At 44.7% G+C, this 25,926-nt stretch overlaps 1 protein-coding gene across 1 annotated transcript in view; it reads right to left on the reverse strand.

Annotated features, from left to right (window-relative positions):
* Positions 1–5,985: 5,985 nt before the first annotated feature.
* The window catches only part of LOC116504452 (galectin-4-like), a 42,927-nt gene continuing 22,986 nt past the window's right edge, over positions 5,986–25,926 (reverse strand). The window contains exons 9-20 of the mRNA XM_032211456.1: positions 25,140–25,172; positions 24,297–24,385; positions 17,001–17,202; positions 16,465–16,599; positions 14,762–14,791; positions 13,596–13,684; positions 13,084–13,282; positions 12,343–12,477; positions 11,703–11,732; positions 10,288–10,376; positions 9,034–9,196; positions 5,986–8,205 (exon numbers count right to left, since the gene is read on the reverse strand). Coding sequence (XP_032067347.1) covers positions 8,059–8,205; positions 9,034–9,196; positions 10,288–10,376; positions 11,703–11,732; positions 12,343–12,477; positions 13,084–13,282; positions 13,596–13,684; positions 14,762–14,791; positions 16,465–16,599; positions 17,001–17,202; positions 24,297–24,385; positions 25,140–25,172 — 1,341 coding nt within the window. The 3' untranslated portion in view covers positions 5,986–8,058. The remainder of the gene's footprint in view (positions 8,206–9,033; positions 9,197–10,287; positions 10,377–11,702; positions 11,733–12,342; positions 12,478–13,083; positions 13,283–13,595; positions 13,685–14,761; positions 14,792–16,464; positions 16,600–17,000; positions 17,203–24,296; positions 24,386–25,139; positions 25,173–25,926) is intronic.

The raw sequence follows: 25,926 nt of genomic DNA on the forward strand, positions 1-25,926 counted from the left end.
CCCACCTTTCTTGCAGGAAGGTAAACTCCCAGGGCCTGGGGCAATTTTGGGGATGTCTTCCTGTTCTTGGAGAGAAAGAGGGACTCCAGGGCTGGAGGCCATGTCTTTGGGAACAGGAGAAAAATCTGCTCTGAGGTTTATTCTCAAGGGCCCAACATTCCTATTCTTTGTATCTTGCTTTTTTCACTGATAGGATAAAAGCTCCTTTGTGAAATTGTTGAATTACTTTTCTAGTCTTTGAGCACAAGGTGGACATTTGGTGATGTTGAGTTTTTATTTATTTCAGAGGCACTCAATGAGTAAAATCAGTCAAAACTGAAGACATCAAAGGTAGGACATTGGTTTCCTTAACTATCCAGTGCTGCATTTAGCCAAGAAGCCTGGCAGGTACTATTGGCAACATGAGGTTTGTTATGGCAAAAACCACCTATGAATAATGCGATAAATGTCTCTAAAACGTACATTTCTAACTGACCCCCTGCCCTGACCCCCTGGAGGCCATTCAGTCCCTGAGTTTCCAGCGTCCGGCGTCCCGACTGAATGAGCCTGGTAGTGGGCCTCTGCCTGTCTCATTCAACCCCCCCTGCACACACACACTGGAGACTCACACTGAATGGCCTTCCGTGGGTCCCACTGGGTGACCCTTCCCAGTCCCTGAGCGAGCAGTGAGGGCAAATCAGCCTGGAGGAGTCAAGAGCGCTCAGCTGCATTGCCTCCTCCAGTCCCTGAGGACCCCCCAGTACTCCGACTGGAAGGGAATCCTTTCGGACCTCCTTCACTCCCTTAGGAAGAACGCCAGTACCAGCCAGACTTCTTAGCCCTGAAAGTAAACCTGGTGATGCATTTTAATGCGATGCCGTATGCAATGCAGGACAGGATTTGTGGCTGAGGTTTGAAAGGAGTTGTCTCTGGTGCTCTCTTAGCTTGGTCTCCTTGCAGATGTTTCATTGAAGGACAAGTGAAGAGTTTGCTCTCCACTTGCATTTTAGTGGCTTGTTGTTTCAGTGTTGGTGGAAGTAGCCTTGGAGGTTCTTTGGTTGAGCTATTTATTTACTGCATGTTGATCTGACGTGAATCTTCGATCAATTTGTTTACTTTTGGACTTGTTGATTGTCTCTTGTGGAAAGATTATAGACAGTGTTGCGTGATGGCTAATTTGAAAGAGTTGTTGGACTTTTAGAATTTTCCTAATCTCTTGGCATGCTGTGAGTCTCCAGACTGAAACTAGGGTTAAGTTTGTCAATATCTGGTGAAACTAGGGAGATTTCATGAGTTATTTGGATGGCTAGTTTTTCTTATCGCATATATCTTTCTACATTCCATCCTAGGTTTAATGTTATCCGTGGTTCTTAGAACCAGAAAACAGCTCAATGGCCCATTTTAAGGCTAGGCACGGCTGTTGACTGTTAGTAGATTTTAGAGATTTCTTGCCTGGTGTAACTTTGGCCATGGCATGGTTCTTAGAACCAGAAAACAGATCAACGGCCCATTTTAAGGCTAGGCGTGGCTGTTGACTGTGAGTAGATTTTAGAGATTTCTTGCCTGGTGTAACTTTGGCCACGGCATGGTTCTTAGAACCAGAAAACAGCTCAATGGCCCATTTTAAGGCTAGGCGTGGCTGTTGGCTGTGAGTAGATTTTATAGTTTACTTGCCTGGTGTAACTTTGGCCATGGCATGGTTCTTAGAACCAGAAAACAGATCAATGGCCCACTTTAAGGCTAGGCATGGCTGTTGACTGTTAGTAGATTTTAGAGTATTCTTGCCTGGCGTAACTTTGGCCATGGCATGGTTCTTAGAACCAGAAAACAGATCAATTGCCCACTTTAAGGCTAGGCGTAGCTGTTGACTGTTAGTAGATTTTAGAGATTTCTTGCCTGGTGTAACTTTGGCCATGGCATGGTTCTTAGAACCAGAAAACAGCTCAACGGTCCATTTTAAGGCTAGGCGTGGCTGTTGACTGTGAGTAGATTTTAGAGATTTCTTGCCTGGTGTAACTTTGGCCATGGCATGGTTCTTAGAACCAGAAAACAGATCAATTGCCCCTTTTAAGGCTAGGTGTGGCTGTTGGCTGTGAGTAGATTTTAGAGATTTCTTGCCTGGTGTAATTTTGGCCATGGCATGGTTCTTAGAACCAGAAAACAGTTCAACGGCCCATTTTAAGGCTAGGCATGGCTGTTGACTGTGAGTAGATTTTAGAGATTTCTTGCCTGGTGTAACTTTGACCATGGCATGGTTCTTAGAACCAGAAAACAGCTCAATGGCCCATTTTAAGGCTAGGCACGGCTGTTGACTGTGAGTAGATTTTAGAGATTTCTTGCCTGGTGTAACTTTGGCCATGGCATGGTTCTTAGAACCAGAAAACAGTTCAACGGCCCATTTTATGGCTAGGCGTGGCTGTTGGCTGATAATTAAGGGGTGTGTGGGGTGTTCAGGGAGGGGTAGCACCTCTGGTGTAGGGGCATGTCGTGCCCTTTTAGGGCAGCTCTTCCACCTTTGGTCCCCACCTGTCACTCAGCTCTCACCTGTGGCTCCTAGTAGCTGTAGCATGCGCAGCGGCCACACCCCGGGCAACAGCTTCGACAGGCTGGCTAAACCAGGTTGAGAGTAGCCGCTGGGTCATTGACCTTCGGTGAAATAGGGACTTGTCTCTCCTGAAGACAGATTCTGGCAGACTGTGCGGATGAAACCTACTAGACTTGGACGAGAGTCATGAAGGCAGTCTCTGCAAGTGATGGGGTAGACTATGGTAAGACACAAAGATGCTCTGGTCAGTCCCTGCGCCCAGCCCATCTCCAAGTGTCTCTTGTCCTGCTATTGGAGCAAGATGGAATCTGGGAAGAGAGAGTGAGGCTGACTAGGCGCACCCCTCCCTCAATCTAATCCAATTCACGCTTGTCTTGAGATCCCCCCAATTCCCATGAGTAGATTTTAGAGTTTTCTTTCCAGCCCCTTGAAGGTGTGTCTCTTTTTCAAACCCCACCCCTCTGACCCTGGCACCTGGGGCTGCTGCCATCCACTGAAAAGACCGAGGAGCCATCCCTCATTGTGGGGATTGGCTGGCGTTTAGTTGACCCACACCACAAATTGGCGAAGAATATGTTTCCTTGGGTGAATTCGCCATAATCATGCGAAGGTAGGGGGGGCAGGGCACCAGTGTGTGGGGGGGTATGGAGTGCTGGCGGAGGGCCAGCTGAAAATGCCTAAGCTAGGTCAGAAGGAGCCGAGGTGGTGCAGTGGTTAGGGTGCAGTACTGCAGGCCACTTCAGCTGACTGTTATCTGCAGTTCAGCGGTTCTTATCTCACCAGCTCAAGGTCGACTCAGCCTTCCATCCTTCCGAGGTGGATGAAATGAGGACCCAGACTGTGGGGGGCGATATGCTGACTCTGTAAACCGCTTAGAGAGGGCTGAAAGCCCTATGAAGCGGTATATAAGTCTAACTGCTATTGCTACTGCTATAGCTGTGATGGGGGCTCGGCTGAAGTGAGCTCGAAAAACTGCTGCGATTAATTCTCCCATTCCACTTGCTGTATATGATGTCAAACTGAACATTAATCTGCACATTATTAGATGAGCAACTAGGAGGAGCATCTGGATGATGAATGCAAACCTACCTGAGCTGTGCAACACCCCCACCCCAATGATTCCTGAAATTGTATCGCCTGTCTTTGAGCCCACTAGAATATTCAAGCAGGGAATACTGTTGAGAAACTAATGCTGGCTCTCCCAGCGGATCCTTAGTTATCTTTTGGATGGACACTTCATAAACTATTGGCAGTGGGTCTCTGCATTTACCAATAATGATAAAATAGTCTGTCAGTAAGAATGAGGCTCTAATGGAGTTTCAGGGTAAGAAAGGTGAGGCACGCCTGATTTAGTCATCTGGGGGAGCCAGATGAAAAGCAGAGCCCAAAAAATACGATATAAAAGTGTGTGATTTTATCAAAGAAAGAACAGGCACCCGAGTTTCCTTATCTCCAGGGCAGAGTCTGGAACTGCTGAATGGAATGATTCCGGAGACCAAATTGTCAAGAAAAATTGGAATTTTTTAAAGAACCTTGACCCTATCAATGCATTGGCTAAGAGAATTGTTCTGTGCAGGTAGAAGCAGGATAATATTCCCTCTCTGAGGGGATTTTTTTGTCATTTTTTTTGTGATGTAGAGGTGCTCTTTGACAACCATAGTGGAACCTGCCCATCGTGGTCATAAGTCATAGTAGTCGTAAAACAAATCTCCCCCTTATGACTGATGATTTTACGTCTCTTTTTGCAGCAGTCATTAAGTGTAAAGTATAATTAATTTAGACACTGGATCTGAAAGTCCATTTTTGCTTCTTTGCCCCGAAAATAAGCTGATTTATTTATTCATTCATTTTTTTATACGTAGACCCAAAAGCCACAAACTGGAAGTGAGCACACCCTCAATGCTATAAAGCATATAGCTGAGATTAGCACATGCGTAGACCCCCCCCCTTCCCACAAAAGGAGGCATCAGCAGTATAGCATTTCTAGGCATCTGGTTTATTTATCGATTGGTTTTACTGCTTCTAATATACAAAGAAGGGATAAGAAAAGACAATAACCAAACATAAATTGAAGTGATAACACAAAAGCAAAACAAAACCAGAAAGAGACAGGATTTTTTTTAAAAAAAATAGCAAAGAACAAGTAATACCCATCAGAGCAAAAATCTCCATAGAGCAAAATTCAGGGCCATTTTTGCTATGCTTGCTGGCATTTTGCCATAAACAGGGCCAGGGGGAGGGATAGAGAGAACTGGGGAAGCTGTGCAGGTGGAGAGAAGACAAGTGTTGAGAGGGGACAGAGTGGATAATGATGCCCTGGAGCTGTGCAACTTCAACTTTTACGGCAGTGCTCCAGAAGAGATTGGAAAATCCCCCCATTGATCCTAAAGCCAGAATGCAGATAAAGATCGCCAGCCAGAGCCAGAGATCTGTGGCTGCCCACACCCAAGAATTGATAAAACCAAGTGCTGCATGAACACCTGTATAAAGGAGCCCCCGTTTGATCCCTGGTGGCGCACTGGTTAGAACGCAATGCTGCAGGTTACGTCTGCTGACTGCTGGATTGCTGGCAGTTTGGCAGTTCGAATCTCACCAGGCTCAAGGTGGACTCGGCCTTCCATCCTTCCAAGGTGGGTAAAATGGGGGGACCCAGATTGTTGGGGGCTGACTCTGTAAAACACTTAGAGAGGGCTGTAAAGCACTCTGAAGTGGTATATAAGTCTAAATGCTATTGCTAGTTTACTTGTATGATATTTTAAGCGACATTGAAACTCCTGGCTGTTCAACTGTACGCTAAACACTCCAAGTGCGAATTCCGCCAGAGCAAAATTGACCATCTTTGGTTTTGTATCTCCCACAATGGGATAAAAATGGACCCTGAGACGGTCCAGGCAGTCCTAGAGTGGGCTCCTCCCTGCACCAAGAAACAACTCCAAAGTTTCTTGGGATTTGCAAACTTTTACTGTCAATTAGTCCTGTGATCCTTTGTTCAGGTAGCACTGTGTTATCACTAGCTTACAGAAAACAGAAGGGGAGGGAGAAGCCCAAACCCAATCAGCCACTGAAATGGACAATGGATTGCCAGGAGGCATTTGAAAAACCCAAACGCCTCTTTGTGGTGGAGCTGGTACTAAAGCGTTGAACCCTAACATCTTCTTCGTCATCCAAGCAGACACCGGGGAGATGACTCTGGACGCAGAGCTGCTGCATAAGGGACCTTGCAGTCGTGTGCCCACACTTCCAAAAAACTGAGCGAAACAGCACAGGTGGGTAGTATGAGACAAGGAACCTATGCAGTGAGTTGGGCACTACTGGCATGGAGGCATTTTCTAGAGGAGAACAAAATTCCTTTCGAGGTCTGGACACGGCATAAAGACCTAAAACTGCTTAAAAAAAGAAAAATCCCAGACAATTGTCCCCCAAGCAAGTGTGGTGGGCTCAGTACTTTAATTATTTGAATTTCACTTTACGGTACCTCCCAGGCAGTTAGAACCTCTTGGAGGATGCCCTTTCATGGCTACCCCAATAAAACAGCTCTAAAGCTGAGATTGTTGCCCATCCAAGCCATTGGCAGCACCACTCCCTACTAGAACTCAAGGACAATGCTTCCCCAAAGGTGCCAGATGATCTTGAAAATAGAGTTGAAGGAGGACAAGTGGTTCAGGGACCACCAAACAGACTGTACGGTACATGAGGACTTAGCCTGGGTGGGGTGGGGTGGGCAAGTTGTACGTGCCTGAAAGCCAACAAATTGTAGTGCTGGAGAAACGCCATAATTCAAAAACTGCAGGGCGATTTGGCTTTGTGAAAATCTTACACTTCATAAAGCGCCAATTCTGGGGTGGCTGTCACTAAAGAAGGACACTTATAAGGACACAGCCTTTCCCCTCATCTAGGTGGACGCTCGGCATGTTAAGGCCTCGAAGCTCCTTCATACAAGCCATAGAGAGTAACCAGGTAAACCCCAATGAACCCAATCTAATTGTTCTTTCCTTGTTTCTCTGTTTTTTTTCCCAGGACTAACGTCCATGTCAAGGGGGACCAAATGTCAGCACTGCCGTCTTCGCTAACGCTTGCTTGGGGAAGCTGTGCAGGTGGAGAGAAGACAGATGTTAGGGGGAAGGGTGAACCCTGACAGGAACCAGAGGTGCTAAGCGGCTGCCTTCCACTGCTCCAAGGATACCTGGCTTGGGAAAGAATGTGAAACCGCCTAGAATCAAAGTGGTTCTGAAAACTGCAAGCCAGGATGCTATTGGACACTGGTGTTCTGGTCAAGGGGGGAGGGCCACAAACAGGGGGGAAATCTGTAACTTTGTGCGGAAATACTCAGACTTTGCCTGGCTTTTAATGCAACCTCTAATCCTTAATAAAAGAGCCCATTGCTTGATCCAAATGGAGTCAAAGATCTTTCTTTCTTAGGGACTTACCTTGGGCAGATTTGGCCATAACCCCAAATGGCAAAATATATTTTTGTAAAATAAAAAAAAAGAAGTGGGGGGGCTGTAGTGCCAGCTCTGTGAGGCAGGCCAGGCAGGGACACCAATGTCTGTCCATTAATGCCACTTTCATGATGGTTGCAACTTCAGGATCATGAAAGTCTGGCTGGGCTCCCTCCCGCCTTCCTCTTCAGCCTGGTCTGAGTCACTCTGGCTGGATTGCCCGGGCAGCAGTTCTTAATCTTCCTTCTGCCCCTTTCAGGGCAGAGCTGGAGGGCAGGACTGTTTGTGAATGGGGCCGAATCCCCCGAAAGAGCCATGGGGGGGGGGGACGACCCTTCCCTGCTTGCCATTTTGGGTGCTCTCTAGGACCTCCCCCCCAATCAATCCAAAGCATCTCTGAGGCAGGAAACGGGTGCAAGACCATTCTAATTGGGGGCACATGATGCCTTTCCCTACACTTTCCCTACAGAGACTACCTGGGTTGGGTTCACACAACACATTTAATCGGCTACTGCATTCCCACATTTGGGGGAATGGATGGTAAATTTGCCATAGGGGTTGAGTTCACTCTAACCAAGGTTCAAACAAGGTGTGTGAATATGGAGCTGCTGGTCTTTAACTGATCCAGTTATAGGCATCCTAGGCTTTAGGGAATTTGGGGATTCCTTTGTCCTTTTGAAACAGTTCCATTCTCAATCCATCCACCCTGCAATTTGGGAATTATATCAAGCCATAAAAATGGGTCAGTATCCAGTATGACATGGGGATATCTTCAGGTTAAAACCCACACATCTTAAATTTGACAAGTTTGAGAAAGATTGTTCCCACACATCTGGAGGACACCAACTTAAAAAAAATATATTTGTATCATCTACAGATCAAATTCGGAAGGCAGAAAAGTAAGCCTGCTGCATTCCTTGATCAAATGCTTTATTGAAAATGTTGCTTAATATTCTAAATTATTCTTGAGTGTCTGATTGACTGAGTGATTGATTAAAACTGGCAGACCACTCAAATTCAACAGAATTCTAAATCTACTGGCAGACTAAGAGAGATAGAAGAGGGGGATCTATGCTACTATTGATCTCTCCCCCCTTAGTATTGAATGTAAGAAAGGGTCACGTCTCCATCAATCTCCAGGGTGCGGATTTGTTTGATAGGGACATAGCGATGGGTGTAGTCGAAGAAGGGCTGGTCGTTGGCATAAAACTTGAATTCACGGTTGTCACAGTGGATTGAGAGCTGGGAAGAGAGGAAGGATGTTAACATGGCTGAACTAGCACATCTGGATCACCTACGGCCCTCCACGCAGGGGGACACGCAATCCACACCATCCATAGCTTGCATCAAAACCAAAAAGCACCCCCTATATATAAGGGATGTGAACTTTAAGAGCGGGGTTCAGAACTGCCATACTGTTTTCTACACAACACACAAACACACGCATGCACACACACCAGCCTTCCAACTGTTCAGATTTTAAAATTGTGCTAGCTGGGAATTATGGAAGATGGAGTAGTCTGTCTTATGTAATTTGAAATCACCAGCTGGATCTTTTTCCCTACTTCTTGCTGGCAACCAGACAAGCTCTTTGCTGGAATCCAGGGGTGTCTGCATAACAGTGGTGGGTCCCAGATCTGATTGTAATCGGTACGGTGCAACAGGGCTGGGCGTTCACCACATGAATGCGCGCAAATGCGCACAACACGCACGTGCATACTTACCACCTGCAATGCTCCACAACGCCCCTGCGATGTTCCAGCTGCTCAGCAGAGCACTGCGCAGGCGCCATATGCTTCCTGCACATGTACGTAAGCCCCGAACCGCTCAAATACCAGTAAGGAGTGCAGGCAGGCGGGTGGGCCCTCCAGAGCACCGTACCGGAATGGTACCTGGTGCTCCCGGCAGGCACCGGTAAGCCCATCTCGGGGCGTACCAGTCATAACCCACCCCTGCCGCATAAGGTAAAATATGGCCAATATATCGATTTCGTAGCAGTGGCAGCGATATTGACTTTTTTGACCTCCTCCCTGTGGATCCCCCTCTCTGCTGGAATCAAAGCCAACTCACCTTAAAGTCCTGTCCAGGCTGGAAAGGGTAAAAGGTCAATTTCCGTTCCTCATTTTCCCAGTCGCCATTCAAAAAACTATTACGTACTACAGCTCTCCACGGTTTCATGCGAAGTTCAACATGCAGAGCAATATCTTGGCCAGCCATAAAATTGATTTCAAACCTTGGAAAGAGAGAAAAAAGCAGGCATATTAGGCTAGGTCTTTGAAGTAAATAACAGGAAATCCGATTCCCCCCCCTGCCCCTTAATCCAACAGCAGCCTGCCAGATCCTTCCATGGATGAAGGCTAAAGCAAAAAACAACAACTCTTGTTCCTTTTTCCAAATATTATTTATTGGTGGGCTGCTGCTGAATGTGTAAGTTCCAGTTAGCATTTTAGATATTTATTTGTTCATTGCATTTACATCCTGCCACGGTTTAACCAACTCTCAGTGAGTTATAAATTAGACAAACACATATTAAGGAACCCTGATGGTGAGGTCAGAATGCAGTATTGCCCACAGCCTAGAGTTCGACTGCTCCGGGTTGACTCAGCCTTCCATCCTTCCAAGGTCAGTAAAATAAGGTCCCAGATTATTGGAGGCAATATGCTGACATTGTAAACCCCTCAGAGAATGCTGTAAATCACTATAGGGTATTGTATAAGTTTAAATGCTATTGATATTGCTAAAATAAATATATATATTCAGCAGCAGTCTAGCAGTGACTAGAATTCTTCTGATGAAGAACAGCTGATCGCTGCTATATGACAATTTGGCTCCAAATCTTTCTTCAAATCCACCTCCTAAGCCAGAATTCCCCAAACTCTTTCCTTGCCAAACCTTTTATCAAATTTCTGATTCCCCCACTTTGGGGGACCCTGCCTTAAGCTAACGGCCCTTGCTTCTTCTTGTGGCACTGAGTTCCACAGACTGTGTTTATACTGTGCAGAATTGTGCTTCCACTCCCCTTAATCTCCTTGTCCTCTGGGTCAAATCTGTGGATGTGTAGAGACAGGAGAGTCGGAGAAAGGAGATGAACCGGGAAAGGACTACGAGGGGTTCTAACACTGGTGCTTTGCTGTGCCAACCAGAGTCCCAGTGTCTAACTCTTGGGCAAGGTGGCAAGTTGGGCCGAAATGTGTGATGCCAGGGAGATGCCAGCAGGGTGGGACCTGTGGCTCTGACTGCAGAAAGGCAACAATGCACAATGGTTACGATTCCATTCCTCTGCCTGAATCCCCAAACGCATGTCAGAAAAATGAGTTTTGAGACCTTTTGCCGTTCTTTGGAATAGAGCCTCGCACTGTGATGGTCCTCTCAGCTCCCAGACCTCCAGGGATGTCACCTGTGTAGGGCATCGGCTGAAATAGGCAAGAATACAGGTTACACTTAACACTCTCCAATCCAACCCTGTGGCTCTCGTCCCTGCTAGTTAAAGGTCAAGGAAGTTGCAGTCCACTAGGTCTTGAGGTGCCAAAGGGGAGGCCCACCACATGGGTGGGAGGCAGCTTGCAGGATCTTGTGTCAGGTGGTTACAAGCATCTCTTCCTTTAACCAGGCAACTCAGCCATTGGCTGCGTTCAAGGGGTTTGTTTGCTCAGTAAAGCTGCCTGCAGTGGGTGGTCAAAATATTCAAGGTGGAAGCCTGGATGGAACCAACAAAGCCCAGGATATTGTCCCATGTGCAATGGACACAGAAAACAGGTGGGCTGGTGATGTTGCTGGTGGGGCTGTTGTGTTGACTTTTTGAATCACAGGCTGTGAAAGACCCTGCATCACAGAAGACTGAGTTTACAGATGAAATCATCAACCTTGGTTCTACCAGCTGGTTTCCTGGTGCAACATATAGGTCTTTCTACTCTGCCCCACGTTGACCCAACAGCCTTCTTCCATCCCAATAATTTCTCTTGTGCAACTGGAGATTTTCTGAGTGGCGGAGAACCGGTAGCCTTTGACATGTGGAAAGGGACCATTATCAATCCTCCCTTTAAGCTAATTTTCCCTTAAAATAGCTCATTTGTTGTTCCTTTTTCTTCCTTCCATCTGATTTGATTTGATTATATTTATATGCTGCCCTTTTCCCCCGAAGGGGACTCAGGGTGGCTCACAACTCAAATCAGGGAAGGGGGGTACAGACAGAAAACAAAAGACGAAACATAACAATACATAATTTAAAAACACACAACAGTCATACCAATTCGAGACGGGGGCAACAGCTCTTTAGCCCCAGGCCTGTCGGAACAGCCAGGTTTTGAGGGCTTTGCGGAAGGCCTGGAGGGTGGTGAGGGTTCGAATCTCCACGGGGAGTTCGTTCCAGAGGGTCGGAGCAGCCACAGAGAAGGCTCTCCTCCGGGTAGTCGCCACTCGGCACTGGCCGGCAGATGGAATTTGGAGGAGGCCTAATCTGTGGGATCTAATCGGTCTAGTGGAGGTGATTGGCAGCAGGCGGTCTCTCAAGTACCCAGGTCCAATACCATGAGGCTTGGTGAAGCATTTGGAAGATTACTTAGTAAATTTCCACTTTCTAGTCCTTGTTGTTCACCGTAAGCATGATCAAAGCCAAACACTAGGAAAAACTAGGCTCCTTGAATTCCACTTGAATGCACACAGACGGACTTCCCACCTCCTGGTTTCTGTCCCATACCGCAAATTTGGGGAAAGTAAGGAGAGACATGGTGGATACTCACTGGGTTGTAGATCGCAGGGAACGTCATTATCTGGTGGGAGAGAAACCCAAACAGACTATTAGCAACCCCACGTTTCCCTCTAAAAATCGCTAGCTCTGGAGGTCCTTGCCCCCTGCCTCCCCCCCCCCCACTTTTTTTCCTTTTGAGTATTTACAGGAAGATTTTTGTGGTGGCCCCATATCCAGGGTTCATCATAATATTAGAAAGGGTAGGAAAACAACATTGCACACTTCTTGGCCGCTGGTGTTTGTTAATAAGGACGGGCAGTTGTCTTCTAAACCGTCATGGAAGTTCAGGCCGTGCATCTTAAAACTGCCAGGTTGAGAAACGCAGCTTCATGGGCATCTGCAAAGTGGGGGAGCAGGACCTTGGCCTGCGGGACGTGGGCTCCCAGTTCGGTTGCTGGCCCTGGTATCATCCTAGGATGGTTATTTTTTGCTAGCATGCAGATTTGTATCCAGCTGAGACAACTGAGGGCCCCGTGGGGCAGCCATTCTTAGGGGTCAAGAAAGATGTATGAGAAGAGCAGCTGGAGGGGAGTAAGAGGAACTGGCCGCATGGGGATTGAACCAACCCAGAATCCATTCTCCCAAACAGATCAAGGTCAGGAGGTGCTGGCTTGTCCATAGCAAACACTTACTGTGTTCTCCATCTTTGGCCCTGCTGTCACATTCAGGGACTGCAGATCCAGGTCTCCAACAACTCTAATGAGCTGCACACTCTGTGGTGGAAATCTGTGGCTGTAGTTGCAGAAGGGGTTCCCATTCACCTGGATCTGTTGGAGGGAAAAGCAGCAGGAATCATGTCTCATTTGGGATCATCCAATGTCTTTGCAGGAAAATAATGTTTATTCTTGCCAGGAATGCAAAGCAAACCCCAAAGCAGAGCCGGGTGGTCAGAAAGGGACTCAAAAGTGTAAAAAATAAGTACATATAAAAAGAGAAAGGCCTTTGATTGCATCATTTTTGCCCCCTGAACCAAAATATTTTCTTTTCAGTTACAGGTCATTCTTGCATTATGATGGAATATTAACCTTAGGAGCCAAGGTGGCGCAGTGGTTAAATGCAGCACTGCAGGCTACTGCTAGATCAGCAGTTCAGCGGTTCAAATCTCACCAGCTCAGGGTTGACTCAGCCTTCCATCCTTCCGAGGTGGGTAAAATGAGGACCCAGATTGTTGGGGGCAATATGCTGACTCTCTGTAAACCGCTTAGAGAGGGCTGAAAGCCCTATGAAGCAGTATATAAGTCTACTGCTATTACCTTGCAATACAAATACATTTGTGGGACATTCCAAACAAATGGTGGATTTGGACGGGAGGATGGGGGAGGGGATGAAGGGGCCTCTGCAGTCCCAAAGGAGCCTCTGTCAAGTGTGCTAACCTGGTATTCGGTCTCGGTGACAGTGAAGATGATCTCAAAAGGCTCGCCCTTCTGGAAGGGATTCTGGAGTTTCTCTTCCTTTCCCCACTTGTCAGATTGAAACGTGTTGAGCACAAGAGCCTCCTGAAAAAAGCGAGGGCTGAAGTGGAGGGGAATGTCAGCCCCCCAATGCTGGCAACAGGCAAAGTCCACTCCGAAGCTAGAGGAAAGAGAGGAAGAAAGAAGAGGGAAATTAAACGAGTACAGGCATTATTTCAGAGCAGAGATCTGCCCCTTCCTTCTCCTTTGCTCTGGTTTGTGGCTTGAAGGGAAGAATCAGGTTCCTAGCCCTCAGGACTTAGCTGGACTTGAAAGAAGCAGGAAGTAGAACTAGCCGAAGAATTAAGAAATGCTTTAATCTTGGCATAGAATTTGGATTATACTTATATCATTAACAACATAAGAATTCTATGACTATTATTGTGAGTAAGGTGGCGTTTTGCTCTTCCCGTGGGTCTCCAAAGGAACATTACCTGTGGCTGTCTTCGGGCACTGTGCCATTCACATATACAGACATCCCAGGATAGAGTCCACCAAGGACAGTTTGTTCATGAGGGAGAGGCTGGAAGACACGAAAATAATGAACCAAACCAACGACTTAACTGCAAAACACAACCCTGACTTTCAAACCAACCAACCAACCACAACTCCTGCCTTCTTTCGGCCTCCCCATGTGGCTTCTGAGTCAAAGGAAGAGCCGAGGTGGCGCAGTGGTTAAATGCAGCACTGCAGTTCAGCAGTTTGGCTGTTCAAATCCCACCAGGCTCAAGGTTGACTCAGCCTTCCATCCTTCCGAGGTGGGTAAAATGAGGACCCGGATTGTTGTTGGGGGCAATATGCTGACTCTGTAAACCGCTTAGAGAGGGCTGAAAGCCCTATGAAGCGGTATATAAGCCTAACTATTGCTAACTATTGCTATTGCTCCTGGGGGGGCCTCTGCTAAGGATTAATCCCCCAACGTGGCAGGGGAAGGGAGGGTGTGGAGGAAGTGGTTCTGCTTTAAGTCTGTGGGTTGATCAGGGGACTGAGTAAGACTGCCTGGGTGCCAGCCTCTTATCAGCTCTCTCCCTGCACTGGAGGAGCCCCTAAGGACAGGAGAAACTTTGCAAGTGTGAGGGACCAAGAGGTGGCCTTTTTCTCTGCATTTCTGGGGCTTCTACAGGGAGAACCATGGTTCATCAGCGGGTGGGTGGGACTTTTGCTGGAACTATGCACACTGGGAGGGAGGAATGGTGTCAAAAAGGCTGGCCAATTTATTTTGGCAAACAAGTGACCAACATTTTCATTACTTCCAATAAATCCGCTCTGACAAAAATCGTAAGCCTTTATGTCATGAGCCACCTCAACTTCACAATCCCCTTGTAGATTGGGAACTTGTCTTGCCTTCATCACCACACCCAGAAACCTTCGCTCCTGCTGGTGGTCAGCTGAAGGGAAGCCAATTGCAAACTACACAGCAAGCGGATTTAACAGATATATATATATTTGAAGGAAGAAGCAGCAGCCCTTCCTGCGACTGTGCTACAGGCCTGATCCCGGGGAATAAAATACCGTCGCTAAGAGACACCGTCGCTGTCAGCTGAAGTATCAGTTTTAAGAAGAGACAGGCTAGCAGGTTAGGGAGTCTCTTGGTACTTACTAAGTGGTAGATTCCAGGAAAGGTCCTTGTCTGGTGGGAGAGAAATCCAAACAGGCTGTTAACAACCCCATGTTTTTCCTCCCCAAATCTCTAGCCCTGGATGTCCCCCCCCCCCTTTTATTCCCCCTTTTGAGTATTTACAGGAAGATTCAGTGGTGGCCCATATGTCTCCTTAAAGACAAGAAGATGCTGTGGCAGAGTTTGTGTGACACATTCACCCAAGGTCAGTTGAAGCATTCCTGGGTGCCTCTGTACCATTTGCTCAACTTGGTTGAGCGGTATATAAGCCTAACTGCTATTGCTATTGGTTACTTTTCACCTGGGTTGGTTTTGGAGAGGTAGCTTAGCCTGTTGCAAATCCCTCTGTTGTGTGAATGGAGGAAACAGATTAAATGTTAATGTTGCAAATCACTGTGTTGTGCGTGTGTGTGTGTAATGCCTGCACCAGGACAAGCAGCTGAACTCAGCTATTTATTGGGGATCGTCACCCTATTTTTGAAAAACATGGAAAGCTATTGGCACCAAGCAAAAAATTACACAGTGGCCTTGGCCCACACTTGTTTTGTGGATTATTCACAGAAAGTGATCACCCCATTTCTCAGAGTCTGGAAAAAGTGCACACAACAGATTTCTAAGCTTGTGAAGCAGAGGCAACTTGCCGTGTTCAGTCGCTACACTCTCCCTGGTGTCCCTGTCTGGTAATAAGGACGGGTGGGCATCTTCTACGCCACACTGGGATTTGAGATTACACAACATAAAAGTTACCAAGGTTGACCCAAAGGTGCTTTTTTGAAAAGGCAACTGGACTTTCTTGTTTTTGTTTGAAGACGTTTCACTTCTCATCCCAGAAGCTTCTTCGGCTACGACTGGATGGTGGGGAGTGGAAGGATTTATACTCCTTGCAGACAGCTGGGCATTTGCATCCTTTCAGAAGGTTGTTAAGGGCACCTGGAAGTTTGTGTCCTTTGGGTCACCTGAGTGGTGCAAATGGGGGTGGACCTTGGAAGTGCGGAAAGGACTGTTTTGTAGATTGGAGATAAATGATATCGTATCCCTCACCTCCTCTGTTGAGAGAGGGCTCTTCAATTTTGACCTAGATGGCCTCTTTGACCTCTCTTTCAAACCAGAGGTCCTCTCTGTCCAAAATTTGCTGTCTTCAAAAGAGTGATTGAGGACATGGATAAACATCCAAGGGGCCTCAACGCTCTCTAAAAGAATGCAAGGAATAGAAATCCTCCCTTTCTCCATCATCCAGTCAGAGCTGAAGCAGCTTCTTGAATGAGAAGTGAAACATCTTCAAACAAAGTCCAGTTGCCTCCTGAAAAAAGCACCTTTGGGGCAACCACAGCCTAGATGACTGAGAATCTCCATAGACATTTGCCAAGGTTGAGAAACTCTACTTTATGGACATCTGCAAGGTGGAGAGAAGGACCTTGGCCTCAGGTAAATTTTCTCCCTGTGCAGTTGCTGACCCCAGTATCACACTTGGATGGTTATTTTTGTTAGCAGGCATTGGTGTAAGCCGTGACAATTGAGGACCCAGAGTGGCAGCCATTCCTTGGGGTCAAGAAAGGCGCATGAGAAGAGCAACTGAAGGGAAGAAAGAGAAAGTGGCAGAATGGGGATTGAACCAACCCAGAGCCCATCCCCAAAAGAAAGATCAAGGATCGGGAGGTGCCGACTTGTCGATAGCAAACGCTTACCATGTTCTCTACCATTGGTCCTGCCGTCACATTCACGGACTGCAGCTCCAGGTCTCCCTCAACCTTAATAAACCGCACACCTTGTGCTGGAATTCTGTGCCTGAAGACGTAGAAGTGCTTCCCATTCACCAGGATCTGTCAGAGGACCAAGCAGAAGGGATCAAGTCCCATTTGAGATCGTCCATTTTATTTGCAGGAAACATCTGTTTATTCATGGCACAAACACATCCCAGCCGAAAGCTGAGCAGAGTGGCCACAGAAGGGGGTCAAAAAGGTCATAAATAAATAAATGTAATAAGGGAGAGGCCTTTCTTTTCACTGATAACCATCTTGCCCCCCCCCACTCTCCCCTGGACCAAAATGTTTTCCATTCAGCTACAGGTCCTCCTCCTTTAGCGAGTGCATTACGACAGTGATGAAATATTAACTTAGAGATACAATCTATTTATGGGTCATTCCAGACAAACAGCAAATTCTGGAGGGGGAATCAAGAGGTCCCTGCAGTCTCAAAGGGGCCTCCTGTCGCACGTGCCAACCTGGTATCCGATCTCAGTGACAATGAAGATGGCTTCAAAATGCTCGCCCTTCTGGAAGGGCATCCTGCGGATCTCTTCCTTCTTCCACCTGTGAAACTCAAACGTGTTGAACACAACTTTATTCCCCCACTTGAAGCGAGGGTTGAAGTGACAGGCAATATTGGCCTTTTGAAGTTTTGCAACGGTAAAGTCCACAGAGAATCTGGAGCAAAGGAGAGAAGGAGAGAAAAATAAAATGGGGAAGGAGGGAGGGTTTACAGCAATCTCAGAGGAAAGTTCTGCTCCCCCCCTCCTCGCTTCTCCGTTGCTCTGAAGCTACAATCTGTAGGTTAATTTTCTTTTGCTTTAAGAGAAAACTCAAAATTTCTAACCCGCATAGCTTACTTAGAGTTGGAAGAAGCAGGAAAATTAAGAAAGGCAGAATTTGGATTATACAAGCTATCCTTAACAACCTCTAGGCTGGAGTACTGCAATGTGCTCTACATGGGGCTGCCCTTGAGGAGTATTCGGCGACTTCAGCTAGTCCAGAATGCAGCCGCGCGAGCGATTGTGGGTGCACCTCGCTTCACCCACATAACACCTATCCTCCGCGAGCTGCACTGGCTACCTGTCGATCTCCGGATACGCTTCAAGGTGCTACTTGTCACCCATAAAGCCCTCCATGGTAGTGGATCTGGGTACTTGAGAGACCACCTACTGCCAATTACCTCCACACGACCTATTAGATCTCACCGATTAGGCCTCCTCCGAGTTCCATCTGCTGGTCAATGTCGACTGGCAACCACGCGGAGGAGAGCTTTCTCGGTGGTAGCTCCGACCCTATGGAACGATCTCCCCGTGGAGAGTCGTACCCTCACCATCCTCCAGACCTTCCGCACAGCCCTTAGAATCTGGCTATCCCGTCAGGCCTGGGGCTAAGATTGTAACCCGCCCAAATGGTATGAATGTTGTGTTTTAATTATGTATTGTCTTATATGTACAAAGTCTGTTCAAATCTCACCGGCTCAGGGTTGACTCAGCCTTCCATCCTTCCGAGGTGGGTAAAATGGGGACCCGGATTGTTGGGGGCAATATGCTGACTCTCTGTAAACCGCTTAGAGAGGCCTGAAAGGCCTATGAAGCGGTATATAAGTCTACTGCTATTGCTATATTGTTTTCCCCCCTTTCCTTTTGGATTGTGAGCTATTATTATTATTGTACAATTGTATCACAGCGGCCAGTTGTTTCGCCGGATTTGGCATTGGTTACTACTCGGGCCCCACCCAGGGGCCTAGGACGTCGTAACGTATTTTCGTAATATGCGTGCAGATCCAAGCAGTGCGGCTTTTTGCATTTGACTGATGGTGATTTTGTCAATTTTTAACTGTTTTAAATGTAATTCCAGTGCTTTTGGAATAGCTCCCAGTGTGCCAATTACCACTGGAATTACCACTGCTGGTTTGTGCCATAGTCGTTGAATTTCGATTTTTAAGTCCTGGTATCTTGCGATTTTTTCATGTTCCTTCTCGGCGACCCTGCTATCACCTGGTATTGCGATGTCTATGATTGTGACCTTATTTTTCTCAACCAGTGTGATGTCTGGTGTATTATGCGCCAGTATTTTGTCAGTTTGTATACGGAAATCCCACAAGATCTTGACCATCTGATTTTCGGTGACTTTTTCAGGCTGATGTTCCCACCAGTTTGTTGCTGTTTTAATATTATAATTTTTGCACAAATTCCAATGGATCATTTGTGCTACTGAATTGTGCCGCAATTTATAATCAGTCTGCGCGATTTTTTTACAGCAGCTGAGTATGTGATCAACAGTTTCATCAGCTTCTTTGCAAAGTCTGCATTTGGCATCATCAGAGGATTTTTCGATTTTGGCCTTAATGGCATTTGTGCGGATAGCTTGTTCTTGCGCAGCCAGGACTAGTGACTCTGTTTCTTTCTTTAATGTACCTGTTGTTAACCATAACCAAGTTTGTTCACTGTCCACTTTATCTTTTATTTTTTCCAGAAATTGACCATGCAGTGCTTTGTTCTGCCAACTCTCCATTCTTGATTTTATCACATCTTTTCTGTATTCTTGTTTTGTCTGTTGGGCCTTCAGTACATTTTTGTTCTTTACTTCAATTAATAGATGTTCTTGACTTTCTTTTAAATAATCAGCCAGTGCATGTTTTTCCTCTTCAACTGTTTGCTTCACTTGTAATAATCCTCTGCCACCTGATTTTCGGGGCAGATATAGTCTATCAGTATCACCACGTGGATGTAAACTGTAGTGCATTGTCATTAGTTTCCTGGTTTTTCGGTCCAAAAGGTCCAAATCAGCTTGTGTCCAGTTAACTATGCCAGCTGTGTATCTTATAACTGGTATTGCCCAGGTATTTATGGCCTTGATTGTATTTCCACCATTCAATTTAGATTTCAAAATTTTCCTAACTCTGTTGGTGTACTCTCGCCTGACAATAGTTTTTACTTCTCCATGCTTGATGTTATCCAACTGCAGAATGCCTAAGTATTTGTAGGCTTCATTTTCTTTGCATTTAATTAGTTGGCCATTGGGCATTTCAATTCCCTCAGATGCAGTGATTTTGCCCCTTTTTATGGATACAGTGGCGCATTTTTCCATGCCAAACTGCATTGAAATATCGGTGCTGAATACTCGGACTGTATTTGTCAATGATTGGATTTCTATTTCTGACTTTCCATAGAGTTTCAAATCATCCATATAGTAAATGCGAAATTTTTTCAGCTTTTTTGGCTGTTTGGTAGCCTAATTTCATTTTTTTTAAGATTACTGATAGTGGGATCATTGCGATGATGAAGAGAAGAGGTGAAAGTGAATCACCCTGGAAAATTCCTCGCTTGATATTAACCATTCCGTAGCTCTCATTCCCTACTGCCAACTCAGTTCTCCATTGTTTCATTGCCTTTTCAGTAAAGGATGTAATATTTTTGCTAATGCCAGTTGTTTCTAAGCATTTTATGATCCAACTATGTGGCAGTGAGTCAAATGCCTTTTTGTAATCAATCCAGACCATATTCAAGTTCGTTTTTCTGTTCTTACAATTTTCTAATATCATTTTATCAATTAGAAGCTGATCTTTTGTGCCCCTGCTCCTTCTTTTGTTGCCTTTTTGCTCTACTGGCAAGATGTTGTTTGTTTCCAAATAATCCATCATGTTATCTGCAATAATGCCTGTGAGTAATTTGAAGGTTGTTGGCAAGCATGTTATTGGTCTATAGTTTTCAGGTGTTGTTCCTTTAGTTGGATCTTTCTGAATCAAGTATGTTTTTCCAGTTGTCAACCATTCATCAATTTGGCCCTTTTGTAAAATTTCATTCAGTTGCCTGGCTAATATTGCATGTAAACTGGTCAGATATTTGAGCCAGAAACCATGTAATTGGTCCTTTCCATTATTATTGTTGTTGTTGTACAATTGTATCACAGCGGCCAGTTGTTTCGCCGGATTTGGCATTGGTTACTAGTCGGGCCCCACCCAGGGGCCTAGGACGTCGTAACGTATTTTCGCAATATGCGTGCAGATCCAAGCAGTGCGGCTTTTTGCATTTGACTGATGGTGATTTTGTCAATTTTTAACTGTTTTAAATGTAATTCCAGTGCTTTTGGAATAGCACCCAGTGTGCCAATTACCACTGGAATTACCACTGCTGGTTTGTGCCATAGTCGTTGAATTTCGATTTTTAAGTCCTGGTATCTTGCGATTTTTTCATGTTCCTTCTCGGCGACCCTGCTATCACCTGGTATTGCGATGTCTATGATTGTGACCCTATTTTTCTCAACCAGTGTGATGTCTGGTGTATTATGCGCCAGTATTTTGTCAGTTTGTATACGGAAATCCCACAAGATCTTGACCATCTGATTTTCTGTGACTCTTTCAGGCTGATGTTCCCACCAGTTTGTTGCTGTTTTAATATTATAATTTTTGCACAAATTCCAATGGATCATTTGTGCTACTGAATTGTGCCGCAATTTATAATCAGTCTGCGCGATTTTTTTACAGCAGCTGAGTATGTGATCAACAGTTTCGTCAGCTTCTTTGCAAAGTCTGCATTTGGCATCATCAGAGGATTTTTCGATTTTGGCCTTAATGGCATCGATTTTGGCCTTAATGGCGTCGATTTTGGCCTTAATGGCTCGATTTTGGCCTTAATGGCTCGATTTTGGCCTTAATGGCGTCGATTTTGGCCTTAATGGCTCGATTTTGGCCTTTATTATTATTATTATTATTATTATTATTATTATTATTATTATTATTATTATACAATTGTATCACAGCGGCCAGTTGTTTCGCCGGATTTGGCATTGGTTACTAGTCGGGCCCCACCCAGGGGCCTAGGACGTCGTAACGTATTTTCGTAATATGCGTGCAGATCCAAGCAGTGCGGCTTTTTGCATTTGACTGATGGTGATTTTGTCAATTTTTAACTGTTTTAAATGTAATTCCAGTGCTTTTGGAATAGCACCCAGTGTGCCAATTACCACTGGAATTACCACTGCTGGTTTGTGCCATAGTCGTTGAATTTCGATTTTTAAGTCCTGGTATCTTGCGATTTTTTCATGTTCCTTCTCGGCGACCCTGCTATCACCTGGTATTGCGATGTCTATGATTGTGACCTTATTTTTCTCAACCAGTGTGATGTCTGGTGTATTATGCGCCAGTATTTTGTCGGTTTGTATACGGAAATCCCACAAGATCTTGACCATCTGATTTTCTGTGACTTTTTCAGGCTGATGTTCCCACCAGTTTGTTGCGGTTTTAATATTATAATTTTTGCACAAATTCCAATGGATCATTTGTGCTACTGAATTGTGCCGCAATTTATAATCAGTCTGCGCGATTTTTTTACAGCAGCTGAGAATGTGATCAACAGTTTCGTCAGCTTCTTTGCAAAGTCTGCATTTGGCATCATCAGAGGATTTTTCGATTTTGGCCTTAATGGCATTTGTGCGGATAGCTTGTTCTTGCGCAGCCAGGATTAGTGACTCTGTTTCTTTCTTTAATGTACCTGTTTTTAACCATAACCAAGTTTGTTCCCTGTCCACTTTATCTTTTATTTTTTCCAGAAATTGACCATGCAGTGCTTTGTTCTGCCAACTCTCCATTCTTGATTTTATCACATCTTTTCTGTATTCTTGTTTTGTCTGTTGGGCCTTCAGTAGATTTTTGCTCTTTACTTCGATTAATAGATGTTCTTGACTTTCTTTTAAATAATCAGCCAGTGCATGTTTTTCTTCTTCAACTGTTTGCTTCACTTGTAATAATCCTCTGCCACCTGATTTTCGGGGCAGATATAGTCTATCAGTATCACCACGTGGATGTAAACTGTAGTGCATTGTCATTAGTTTCCTGGTTTTTCGGTCCAAAAGGTCCAAATCAGCTTGTGTCCAGTTAACTATGCCAGCTGTGTATCTTATAACTGGTATTGCCCAGGTATTTATGGCCTTGATTGTATTTCCACCATTCAATTTAGATTTCAAAATTTTCCTAACTCTGTTGGTGTACTCTCGCCTGACAATAGTTTTTACTTCTCCATGCTTGATGTTATCCAACTGCAGAATGCCTAAGTATTTGTAGGCTTCATTTTCTTTGCATTTAATTAGTTGGCCATTGGGCATTTCAATTCCCTCAGATGCAGTGATTTTGCCCCTTTTTATGGATACAGTGGCGCATTTTTCCATGCCAAACTGCATTGAAATATCGGTGCTGAATACTCGGACTGTATTTGTCAATGATTGGATTTCTATTTCTGACTTTCCATAGAGTTTCAAATCATCCATATATAGTAAATGCGAAATTTTTTCAGCTTTTTTGGCTGTTTGGTAGCCTAATTTCATTTTTTTTAAGATTACTGATAGTGGGATCATTGCGATGATGAAGAGAAGAGGTGAAAGTGAATCACCCTGGAAAATTCCTCGCTTGATATTAACCATTCCGTAGCTCTCATTCCCTACTGCCAACTCAGTTCTCCATTGTTTCATTGCCTTTTCAGTAAAGGATGTAATATTTTTGCTAATGCCAGTTGTTTCTAAGCATTTTATGATCCAACTATGTGGCAGTGAGTCAAATGCCTTTTTGTAATCAATCCAGACCATATTCAAGTTCGTTTTTCTGTTCTTACAATTTTCTAATATCATTTTATCAATTAGAAGCTGATCTTTTGTGCCCCTGCTCCTTCTTTTGTTGCCTTTTTGCTCTACTGGCAAGATGTTGTTTGTTTCCAAATAATCCATCATGTTATCTGCAATAATGCCTGTGAGTAATTTGAAGGTTGTTGGTAAGCATGTTATTGGTCTATAGTTTTCAGGTGTTGTTCCTTTAGTTGGATCTTTCTGAATCAAGTATGTTTTTCCAGTTGTCAACCATTCATCAATTTGGCCCTTTTGTAAAATTTCATTCAGTTGCCTGGCCAATATTGCATGTAAACTGGTCAGATATTTGAGCCAGAAACCATGTAATTGGTCCTTTCCAGGTGATGTCCAATTCTTTACCTTTTTAACTCGATTTTTGATCATCTCAGTTGTTATTTCTAATACTTGCATTTGTTTGTTGCCAATGCTTTTCTCAAAGTCATGTATCCACTTTGCTTCCTTGTTGTAGTCCTTTGCATTTTCCCACAATTCTTTCCAGAATTCAACTGTGGCCTGCTTTTCTGGTTTTTCACTTTTGGTGTCACCATTCACATTAAGACTTTGATAAAAACGCCGTTGGTCTGATCGAAATTGCTGATTTTGTTTATATTGGATGATTCGTGCCTCATATCTTTCAATTTTTCTAGCTGTTGCTGTTATCTGCTGTTTTACAATCTCTACAGCTTCATTGATGTTTCTTGTATCCAATCTATATCTTCTGATTAGCCGATCTATGATTTTGTTGTTTTTAAGCCGTTGTTCATGCATGTTCTTTAAGTTACTAGCATCTGCCCTTAATTTTTTGATTTTTTGTTCTAGACGGATTTTCCACTTTGGCTTTGATGCTTTTTCTGTTGTGTGACTAGGTACTTTAATTTTAATGCCTAGTTCATTAGTGACTATTACAGCTGCGCTGTACATTAACTGGTTTGTTTCCAAGATGGATCCCGGTTCAATTGTTGAAAACACTGCATTAACCATTTTCATGATAGGGGCCAAAATTTTCTTAGGCACAGTTTTTAGTGATGGTAAACGTTGCCTTTCCTCATTAAGCAATTATTATTATTATTATTATTATTATTATTATTATTATTATTATTATTTTGAATAAGGTAGCATCTTGTCCTTCCTGTGAGCCCACAAAGGAACTTTACCCTTTGCTGTCTTCGGGCACTGCACCTTGAACATATACAGCCATCCCAGGACGGAGTCCATCAGGGACAGGGTGATAGTAAGGGAGAGTCTGGAAGAGAGAAAATGATGAACCAAACCAGTGACTTTACAAACACAACTTTGACTTCCAAACCAGCCAATCACAACCTGTGCCTTGTGCCTGTGCCTTTCTATATGCCTTTCTATATGGCTCCTGAGTCAAATAAAGACCTCCTGGGAGGGCCTCTGCTAAGGATTAATCCCCCCGACGTGGCAGGGGAAGGAAGCTTGGAGGAAGCACCAGAAGTACAGCCATGGACCAGTGCTGCTTTAACTCTATGGGTGATCACTGGATTGAGCAAGACTGGCTGGATTCAGCCTCTTATCAGATCTCTCCCTGCACTGGAGGACCCCCCCCCGCCCCGAAGGAAAAGAGAAACATTGCAAGTGCCAACTGGGTCAGGCTGGTGGGGCCAAGAGAGCATCTGTATTTTTCTCTGCATTTCTGGAGCTTTTGTGGGAGAATTGTGTTTCATCTGTGGATGGGTCGGGTGGCTGATGCAACTGTGCACTTTGGGAGGGAAGAATTGGCTTAAAGTGGGGGGGGGAGAGAGAATCAAGCGCCAAACAGGTATGGGAGATTTGGCCCAATTTTTAAGGGATCAATTGGAAAAAAAAGGTAAAAGCAGGCCAAAAATTTGGGGTCTTTCTGTTGTGATTATGCTGGGGACGGGGGAGTCTGAAGATGTTTTTGGTTTAGGTAGAAGAATGAAGCAGGTTGCTTATTCGGACAGAAGAAGAATGGGAAAGAAAGCAATGGCAGAAAATAAACAAAAGCTACTTACCATCACTGCATCCATAGCACCCTTGTTCGAGCTCTAAAGGGAAACCAAAGGTAACATTCTACTCTGATGTGATTATACTTATGACTTCTCAAACTGTGCCATTACCACCATCTTCAGCATCAAATACATGAATATCTTCATTCTCCAGATTAACAAACATGCATTCTTTCACACAACACACAGTGGTATTTGCTAAAAGAGACACATTAGTATTAACTGTTGGGAGAGACTTTCTTTTCAATGTCCTTCCAAATTCACCCATCCATAATGTGCACAGAGAAAAATGCCTTGATGCATGAAGTTTGTTGCTGAGAACAGAGGGCCTTTAACAGACCTAACTCTGGAGTTAAAGCTCTTTCAGGAACCTTGCACAACATGATCGCATTTCACATGTGAATTTGAGTTCAGCTTAGATATACAACCAAGAGAAGGAAAGCCTACCATCAACCGTGACACAACAATTTCAAGCCTGGATATATTTCATCTTGAGGTTTCTTTAAATTGTTATATGGATTACTATGCGGTGTGAATGAGAGCTAATTGATCTGCTTACCATTTCATACGTTAGGGAATTTGCGGAAAGAGGGTTAGATTAATAGCCAGAATAAGTCTGTTGCATGTGCTTTGTAACACAAAGTAGTAGACCAGGTTATTAAAGTAGACTTCTACTTTGTTAAATATTTCAGATGAGTTGAAAATTTCCTTTAAAAAGGGGGTTTGGAGTTTCACAAAATTTCCATGTTAAATAAAAGCGAGAGAATCTATTACATCCTAAATCCATTCGGTG

The sequence above is a fragment of the Thamnophis elegans genome, chromosome 2 (assembly GCF_009769535.1).
Source record: "Thamnophis elegans isolate rThaEle1 chromosome 2, rThaEle1.pri, whole genome shotgun sequence".
Classification (NCBI taxonomy): Eukaryota; Metazoa; Chordata; class Lepidosauria; order Squamata; family Colubridae; genus Thamnophis; species Thamnophis elegans.